The following is a 10107-nucleotide window of genomic DNA, read 5'->3' as shown; positions in this document are numbered from 1 at the left end:
TTGTTCTAATAATCTATCACAAACATTTGTTGATTATTTATATTTTGTGTGAGATGGTTGTTGGGTGATTGTAGACACGTACAGGAATGAGGTGATATAAGAAGTATTTTAAGGAATGAGTCAAAGAAAATAAGAAGCTGGTCTTACAAGACTAAGGAACGGTTGCTTTAAGCTTAGAAAAGAGAAAAATTATGAAGGTGTTTCAATGGGGATGTAGAAAATTAGACACAGTTGCATGGAGAAGGGAACAACTACTGGATTTCTTCAGAGATTACAATCCAAATATGGCAAAATTGTTAAGATACAGTTTATCAGATGAAACCATAGGTTGAAAGATTAAATAGATGGATAGATAGACTTTTATATACTGAATTTTCTCTTTGTTATAGTAGTTGCAAATCATTATATTCCATTCATTTCAGGTAATTTCAGATTTATTGAGATGTTCATATTAATTAATCAAAAATTTTTGATACTGTAACTGTTTTTAAGATATATTCATTTGATAGGTATTTAGCAAAATAAGTATGTCTGGCTACTAACTGCAATATCAGAATTGTTTTGTGTTCAACAAAACATGAATACTAAATCAAATTATAGATTATTCTGCTAGATTTAAGATCATGTGGCTTTAATGTTTGCAAATGTTCATTAGTTTATCTTACCTCCTCAACAGGTGGAGTAGCTTCCAACTTTGGCAATTTACATTTTCTAAAAAAGCAAAACAAAACAAAGCAATCTGGAGTGACTGAAGGCAACATCATTGTTTAGAATAAACAGTTATAGTATCAAAAATCTTCTAATAATTAATATGTAAGTCTCAGTAAATCTTAAATGAACTTCCAGAAATGAGTGAAATACCCCACTTTTCAGTTATTATAACAAAGAATTCTGATTCTTAGGGAAAAAAAGAAAAACATCAAGATAGGGGCTTGATGCAATAAAAAATATGAGATGCCATCTCTTTGTTATATAAAAAGAAATATTGTAGTTATTTCCTCAAATTAAAGATATTAGCATGTCCTAGTTCTCAGCCCTAATTGGCTTAATTCACAGTGCTTGGCCATCTGAGCAACTCACTAAACATGGTCATCATGCAAGGTAATCCCCTTCTAATATGGCATGTGTCCTTTTTGCTTACATGAACATTGTTGTTCCTCCCTAATGTAACAGTCAGTCAGTCATCAGTCAGTCCCATATTCTCACCCTTTTGTAATCCAATAAGGTTAAAGAAAATTTTCATCACTTAATTCCTCAAGCCACTGGTTTTCAAAAGACAAATGCATCCTATGATGATCAAAATAATAATAGATGGTCTGATGTACGAAATATATGGTTGTAATAATTGGTCACCTGTAATGATAGACAGAAAATTTTTATGGTTCAAATGTGATACATTTACATAATAATATACATTTCATTGATAAAATGAAGCTGGAATTCATGTCTGGTACTGAAACATGATCAAAAGCAGGTGGCCAGAAAGATCATGAGCTCTAGGGGAAGAGAGGGTGCAGGTCTTCTACTTTTTTTTTTTTTTCTAAATGGACACACTGTCCATTGTCTTCTAAACATTTATTTTATACTCATAAATTAATGCTGCTTTCAGTCTGGGTCAGAAAACTTATTTTCAGTGACCAATGGCTAATGCAGGAACCCATTAGTAATCAAGGTTCTGAGAATAAGTGGTTGTTGAATGGAATGTTCAGCATTAAATGTTGTATCTCTAGCACCCCACCTAGTTTCAAGGAACACAGAGGAAGAGTGGCAAAAAGAATGTAAGAGCCAGAGGATAACGACTGTTGTAAAACCCTATCCTCCTGGTATAAAATAGGTGTTGAACTCGAATCAGCAGGTACAAGACTGGACCTGACAACTTTTCACCATTCATGGGAGAATGGATCATAGGTTGTCCTTGTTCAATTACATAATTCCCCATATATACTCATGCAAGCAACCTGACTTAAAAAAAAAGTCACACACACACACACACACACACACACACACACACCAACAATGGAAAAAACAAAACATACACAGAATGCGCACATCTATACATAACACACACATGCATACGAAGAAGTAGGATGGGCCATGTTGATAAGAAGTTCAATGGAAATAAATAGAAAGGGTAATGAGAAAAACACTGTCAAACATACTCACACATGTGTGCGCAAACGAGTGTGTGTGTGTGAATGTGTGTGTATGTGTGTGTCTGTATCAAAATTTTAAGGATAAAAACTTTAAAAATGTGTCTCAGACTAAACAAAGAATTCTCAATTGACAAATAACGAATGGCTGAGAAGCACCTAAAGTCAACATCCTTAGTCATCAAGGAAATGCAAATCAAAACAATCCTGAGATTCCACCTTACACCATTCAGAATGGCTAGGATAAAAACTCAGGTGACAGCAGATGCTAGAGAGCTTGTGGAGAAAGAGGAACACTCCTTCATTGCTGGTGAGGATGCAAGCTGGTACAACCACTCTGGAAATCAGTTTGGCGGTTCCTCCCTTAATTGGACATAGTACTACCAGAGGACCCAGCTATACCACTCCTGGGCATACATCCAGAAGATGCTCCAACACATAATAAGGACACATGCTCCACCATGTTCATAGTAGCCTTAGTTATAATAGGCAGAAACTGGGAACAACTCAGATGTCCCTCAACAGAGGAAAGGATACAGAAAATGTGGTACATTTACACAATGGAGTACTATTCAGCTATTAAAAACAATGAATTTATGAAATTCTTAGGGAAATGGATGGACCTGAAGAATATCATCCTGAGTGAGGTAACCCAATCACAAAAGAACACAAATGGTGAGCACTCTCTGATAAGTGGATATTAGCCCAGAAGATCTGAATATACAAAGTACAATCCACAAACCACAAGAAACTCAAGAAGGAAGACCAAAATGTGGATACTTCATTCCTTCTTAAAAGAGGGAACAAAATACCCATGAAAGGAGTTTCAGAGACTACTATGGAGTGGAGACATATGAAGAAGGAAGGACAATCCAGAGACTGCTCCACCTAGGAATCCTTCCCATATTCAATCATCAAACCCAGACACTATTGTGGATGCCAGCAAGTGCTAGCTGACAGGAGCCTGATATATCTGTCTCCTGAGAGGCTCTCCCAGTGATCAACTAATTCAGAAGTAGAGGCTCACAGCCATCCATTGGACTGAGTACATGGTCCAAAATGAAGGAGCTAAAGAAAGGACTGAAGGAGCTGAAGGGTTTGCAGCCCCTTGAGACAAACGACAATATGAACTAACTAGTACCCTCAGAGCTTCCAGGAATTAAACCACCTACCAAAGATGACACATGGTGGGACTCATGGCTCCAGCTGCATATGTAGCAGAGGATGGCCAAGTCGATCATCAATGGGAGGAGAGGCCCTTGGCCTTGTGAAGGTTCTATGCCCCAGTGTAGGGGAATGCCAAGGCCAGGAAGCAGGAGAGGGTGTGGTGTCCAGCAGGGGAAGGGGGAGGGAACAGGGGATTGTTTTTGTTTTTTTGTTTTGTTTTGTTTTGTTTTTATTTTTATTTTTTTCAGAGGGGAAACTGGGAAAGGAGATATCGTATGAAATATAAATTAAAAATATATAATAAAAAATGTGTCTCAGAACCTTCAGAGACTAACTAAACATCTTTCTTTTTATTCAAAAATGGAAAAGAAAGTAAGAGATCTCTTTGGGAGAAGAAAAAATGATGCAGGCAGTTCTGTTGCTTGCTGTCTTTGCAGGGTGCTAAGAACCCTATTTCCTCGGAAAGATAGAAGTGACTGGCAGAGTACCCAGTAACTCAGAACATTTCATGTATATGTGTGTATATAAATTCATATTACTCAGATTTGTACAGCACCTGTAGCTCAGCAGATAAAAGCACATGCTGCCAAAACTTGAGGACTAAATTTCTATCCCATGCGGTATAAGGACATGTTGTTCTCTGACCCCTGCATACTTACTATGGCACATGCACAGACATACACACACAAGCACATGCCATGCATGCACACACGCACGGACGCGCGTGTGCGCGCACGCACACACACACACACACACACATATACATATATATATATATGTATATATACACACATACTAAAGAAAAATATTGAAGAAGGTACTAATCACCTCTACTCAGATCTATGGACAGAGTCTGGTTACCAGTCAAATGACAGACAAAGCAGGACACAACAGACACATTGTTCTGCTCCCAGTGGCACGTGCTCCTGACAGTCACTGTGCCATTGCTGTGTGATTCATCCTGAGTGACACAATCCCCATCTGGAGTCCAAGAGATCTGCGCAGCAGGCTTGCCTGCAACTGCCGCACAAACTGCAGTTCTATTTTTCCCTGGAGAGTAGGTTACCTCAGGGGGCACTGGAGAGACGGATAGGAAATAAAGATTCAGTCTTGTCACAAATTACAAGGACATTTTTTTCTAACTAAAATTGGTGACCTGAAATAGCACAATATGTGACATTGTCACTTACCCAGCACTTGGAGGTCATGGACTTTTTGGAAATTTCCTTCAGGTGTTGCTATCTCACATGAGTAATTCCCCTCATGCTGGAGGGCCACTGCACTGATCTGAAGGCCAGGACCGAGGTCAGGTGTGAAGACCCAGGTGATGTTCCTGCCCGAGCAGTTGGTTTCATTGGTCTCCATTGTGTCTACAACGTAGGCTATTATGCAGGAAGGCTGACCTCTGGGCATTATCGTCCATGTTACTAATACTGCTTTTTTCAGTGGAATTGAAGGGCAGCAGAGCAGAGACTTTGTTCCCATCTGTACAGACACCATAGTGTTAACTGGATACACAGAGGGAGGAAATGAGAAAAGGACACCTTGTGAGTTATGTCTATTCACACTAACTTATAAGTTACACTAGAACAATGCTTGACTAATGGAAGTATTACAGCAAGAGTAGATTTTCTCACACTTCTTTGTTTCTGTATGTTCAATCTATCAGAATTAAATATGCTATTCATCTTCTAAGAAAAGGTTCAGGTACGTGGGCTATGCATATCTTGCACCATAAATCCTCACATTGCTTATACACTGATATAAAGAGTCCATGATGGATACAAGTTTGCTGAGTGGTGATTACTTGACAAAATTATCTGTCACAATCACTTATGACAAAAGTCAGTGTTGTCTATTGTTTTGTTTTGTTTTGTTGTTTTGGGAGGGTTTTATTTTTTCGTTTTTTGATTGTTTGTTTGTTTGGGGTTTTTTTAATATTTTTTATTTTTTATTTTTTTGGTTTTTCAAAACACGTTTTTTTCTAGACTACCCTGACTGTCCTGGACTGACTCTGTAGCCCAGGCTGGCCTCAAACTCAAAAATCTGCCTGCCTCTGCCCCTCAAGTGCTGGGATCAAAGGCATGCACCACCAAAGCCCCACTAAAAGAGTATTGTCATTGCTTTAACAGGAACAGAACTTGATGGGAATAAGCCCTGCTTATTATAAACATTGCATTAACATCTCCACTGTCTTATTTCAATATCACTTGCCTCTTTGGGGAACTAGAGTCCTCATAAGTCACTTCTAAATAAAGGTCACCTAATCAGATGAAGAAAGAAATTCTTCAACACAGACCTGGGAGGGTACTAACGCCAAAGTCTTTCCATCACTCCTTCTAATGTGGCAAAGGTTTAGAGGCAAGTGTTCAGGGTCCCTCACACCATAACACTACATGACCAGACGCTGCTACTCATCCTCAATCTGTCCAGCAGCCAAGGCCTTAGTCACTGTGTCTAAGCAAGGTCAACTCTCCATTCCCACAAAATAGGCAAGAATTTTACCTTCTGCCACAAGAGATGAACTGTTCTGTGTAGTTTGCTTCGTATCAGTGCAAGTTGACTCTAGAAAATATTTAAATACAAATGCTTAAATATTTAAATGATTGTAAGGAGGAATTCAAACTTTTATCATCACTGATATGTCAAAATCTTGGAAATTGCAGTCATAAGATATTAACTAGTTTTATTCCCACTCATGAGTAACTTTATTTTGCCAATAGTTTACAGTAGCCCTGCCTTCCCTCTTCCAGCTCCTTGCCAGGTCCAGTGTAGGCATACCACATAAGCTGACTTCATTAAACTCTTTCTTCAGATGTCATCCCCTAATTAAAACCATATGATCCTAGGCACCCAGCACCTATATCGTAGATTTGCAGCTTGATCTTCATGCAGATCCCTCAACAACTGGAGCAGAGCTGTCCCTGAATTTCTTGCCTGCCTAAGAATCCAGGCCCCCTAACTGGGCTGCCTGTCTGGCCTCAGTGAGAGAAGATGTACCTAGTCCTTCAGTGACTTATGTGCAGGAGTTGGGGAGTGATACCCAGGGGGCTCCTCCTTCTCAGAGGAGAAGAGAAGGGGATTTAGGGGAGGAGGTGGAAGAGGGCATACTGGAATGAAGGGGATGATATTGGGTGTAAAGAGAATAAATAATAGGATGAAGGTGAATAAATTAATTAATTAATTTAAAACAAAAGCCATTTGGTCCAATAATGAACACTTCCGACAGATAGAAAAACAGAGCCATTCTCAAATACTATAGAATCAGAGTCACCAAGAGTTCATCCTCTCGCCTCCTTCCAGCTGCTCCACCTTGTGACTGAACAGCAGAAATGAAGCAGAGCAGGGCAGGAGAAGGATGAGTTTTCCATTCCTTCCTTGAGTTCTGTAGAATTGTTCACAATTATAATGGTCCCAAACCAAGCATGGTTGCACAGAGAGTGGAGGGAGACAGGAGAATCATGATGTCAGTGAAACTGGCCATATCATAAATTTGGGGCCAAACTGGACTACATACACTGCTTTATAAGAAAAAATCATCATAATCAGCTTCTGAAACATTGAACCATAACAGTTCCATGCTTTACAGGCAACAATTAAAGACACAGGAAAGAAAAAGTAGACGTGTTTGTTATCCTGAGCTACCTAAACTACTATGAAGTGCTAGTGTGTTTTTAATAGTAAAATTGGACTAACTATAAATGTATGTTTCAAACAAAAGCAAAATAACGCCTATAGTAAATGTTAGAAGACTCCATGAAAGTACAGAAAATCTCCAATTAAGAACAAAAAGGATAAAACAACAACAAAAATCTGTCATTAGCTGGGCAGTGGTGGAGCACACTTTTAGTCCCAGCACTTGGGAGGCAGAGGCAGGTGGATTTCTGAGTTCCGGGCCAGCCTGGTCTATAGAATGAGTTTCAGGACAGCCAGGGGTATATAGAGAAACCTTGTATCAAAAGCAAAAAAAAAAAAAAAAATCTGTCATTAGCTGGAAAGAGGGTGGAATCAGAAGACATGCTACTAAGCAGACTATGCCAGGTACAGTGAAGTGAGTGATCTATGGTATTACATGTGAAAGCAAAATGAACCCAAAACTGGGAAGCACAGTGGATTTCATTAAGTCAAGAAGTTTCTGTACAGCAAAGGAAAGAACTGAGTGAAAAAACAGCCTACAGAATGGGAGAGAAATCTTTACTAACTATATATTTGATAGCCAACAAATAAACAGAATATACAAAAGATTCAATAAAGTAACAAAATCAAATAGCCCAATTAACAAATAAGTGCAGATGTGTGGACACAGGGATATACTGTGGGACACACTGGGACATACTAGAGCCTCCAAATGAGATATTTATTTACTTATTTATTTATTTATTTATTTAGCCCATACAAAATGAGCTGCTTTCTTTTGCTATTGCTGTTGCTGTTCTTGGTTGTGGTGGTGGAGGTGATGGTCCTGGTGATTTGTGTGTTTGTCTGGCCTTGATGGTGGGGGAGGGTGCTAGGGCAAAGGGAGAATACGAGGGGACAGAGAGGTGAGGAGGCTGGGGTGCATGATGTGAGACTCACAATTAACAACAAATATTTTTAAAGAAATGTAAATTAGCTTCCATCGTAATAGCCAAAATTTGGAAATGAACAAGAGATTCTTCAATAAATAAATCGCTAACTATATTATATTATATAAAGAAATGGCAATATCACTTGGTGCTTGAAAAAAAAAAGCTATCAGAGTTAAGGATGCAGTAGAGTGCTTGCCTACTATACTCAAAGCCCTAAGTTCATCCCCAGCCCTGCATGGAACTGGACATGGTAAACTACATATGTAATTCCAGAAATCAGTTGGTTAGAAGCACAAAGAATAGAAGTTTATCAAATTATTAGCCAAACAAGTTCAGAGTTTATAAGAAGAATGCTACAGTATGACTAGTGGGATTTGTCTCACGGATGCAAGACTGGTTCAACATTCAGAGACCCATCATACCAACAGGCTAAGGGGGAAAGGCATTATCAGAAGATGCTAAAGAAGCATTTGGCACACTCTCCCAGTCAACAATGAAGACCTCTCAGTAAACTATTCAGTCACATTAGAAAAACAGGTTTGAAAACTAGAAAAAATATTTGAATAAATACATTACAAGAATAATGGTACTCAAATGGCCAGTAGACACATGGTAAAGATTAATAACTCTAAAGGAATGCCAATCAAAAACCCAATAAAATAATCACTACCTTCCTACAAGCATAAACAAATTAAAATGACATATGGAGTGTTGTTAGTGTCAACATTGTCAACCTACACAGATCTGTGTCTGTAAGACCTGGGATTTGAATACTGAAAGGCTGAGAAGCACCTAAAGAAATGTTCAACATCCTTAGTCATCAGGGAAATGCAAATCAAAACAGCCCTGAGATTCCACCTCACACCAGTCAGATTGGCTAGGATAAAAAACTCAGAGGGCAGCAGATGCTAGAGAGCTTGTGGAGAAAGAGGAACACTCCTTCATTACTGGTGAGATTGCAAGCTGGTACAGCCACTCTGGAAATCAGTATGGCGGTTCCTCTGGAAATTGGACATAGTACTACCAGAGGACCCAGCTATACCACTCCTGGGCATATACCCAGAAGATGCTCCAACATGTAATAAGGACACATGCTCCACTATGTTCATAGCAGCCCTATTTATAATAGCCAGAAACTGGAAACAACCCAGATGTCCCCCAACAGAGGAATGGATACAAAAATTGTGGTACATTTACACAATGGAGTACTACTCAGCTATTAAAAACAATGAATTTATGAAACTGTTAGGGAAATGGATGGACCTGGAGAATATCATCCTGAGTGGGGTAACCCAATCACAAAAGAACACACATGGTGAGCTCTCTCTGATAAGAGATTATTAGCACAGAACTTCGGAATACCCCACAAACTACAAGAAACTCAAGAAGAAGGAAGACCAAAATGTGGACATTTCATTCCTTCTTAAAAGGGGGAACAAGACACCCATGGAAGGAGTTGCAGAGACTAACTATGGAGCAGAGACTGAAGGAAGGACAATCCAGCCGATATAGCTGTCTCCTGAGAGGCTCTAACAGTACCTGACTAATACAGAAGTAGAGGCTCACAGCCATCCATTGAACTGAGTATAGGGTCTCCCCAATGAAGGAGTTAGAGAAAGAACCAAAGGAGTTGAAGGTTTTGTAGCCCCTTAGGATGAACAACAATATGAACTAACTAGTACTCTCAGAGCTTCCAGGGACTTAACCACCAACCAAGAAGTACACATGGTGGGACTGATTGTTCTGGCAGCATGTATATAGTAGAGGATTGCAATGTCAGTCATCAATGGGAGAAGAGGCCCTTGGCCCTGTGAAGTTTTTGTTCCCCAGTGTAGGAGAATGCCAGGGCCAATAATTGGGAGAGGGTGGGGTGACAAGCAGGGAGAGGGGGGAGGCAACAGGGGTTTGTTTTTGTTGTTTTTTGGTTTTGTTTTGTTTTTTGGGGGAGGGTAAACTGGGAAAGGAGAAATCATATGATATGTAAATAAAGAAAATACCTAATAAAAAAAATTCAGAGAACAGAAACAGACTGCCTTCCAAATGCAGTTGGTTTTGTTTCAATTTTACATGGGAAATAAAATGTCTTCTTACACACAACACACACACACACACACACACACACACAAAACCCAATAAAATAATCACTACCTTCCGACAATCACAATCAAAATTAAAAAGACATATGGAGTGTTGGTAGTGTCAACTTTGTCAACCTACACAGA

The 10107-nt window shown here is 39.2% G+C and overlaps 1 protein-coding gene across 1 annotated transcript in view; it reads right to left on the bottom strand.

Moving 5' to 3' along the window:
- Window positions 1–151: 151 nt before the first annotated feature.
- LOC116083264 (cell surface glycoprotein CD200 receptor 1-like) overlaps window positions 152–10107 on the bottom strand; it is a 27645-nt gene continuing 17689 nt past the window's right edge. The window contains exons 2-8 of the mRNA XM_031360081.1: window positions 5823–5882; window positions 4508–4825; window positions 4146–4394; window positions 3316–3318; window positions 1260–1353; window positions 666–717; window positions 152–172 (exon numbers count right to left, since the gene is read on the bottom strand). Coding sequence (XP_031215941.1) covers window positions 152–172; window positions 666–717; window positions 1260–1353; window positions 3316–3318; window positions 4146–4394; window positions 4508–4825; window positions 5823–5882 — 797 coding nt within the window. The remainder of the gene's footprint in view (window positions 173–665; window positions 718–1259; window positions 1354–3315; window positions 3319–4145; window positions 4395–4507; window positions 4826–5822; window positions 5883–10107) is intronic.

Source organism: Mastomys coucha, unplaced genomic scaffold (genome assembly GCF_008632895.1).
Source record: "Mastomys coucha isolate ucsf_1 unplaced genomic scaffold, UCSF_Mcou_1 pScaffold12, whole genome shotgun sequence".
NCBI lineage: Eukaryota > Metazoa > Chordata > Mammalia > Rodentia > Muridae > Mastomys > Mastomys coucha.
The sequence above is the reverse complement of the archived record's forward strand: the minus strand, read 5'-3'. Positions and strand labels throughout refer to the sequence as shown.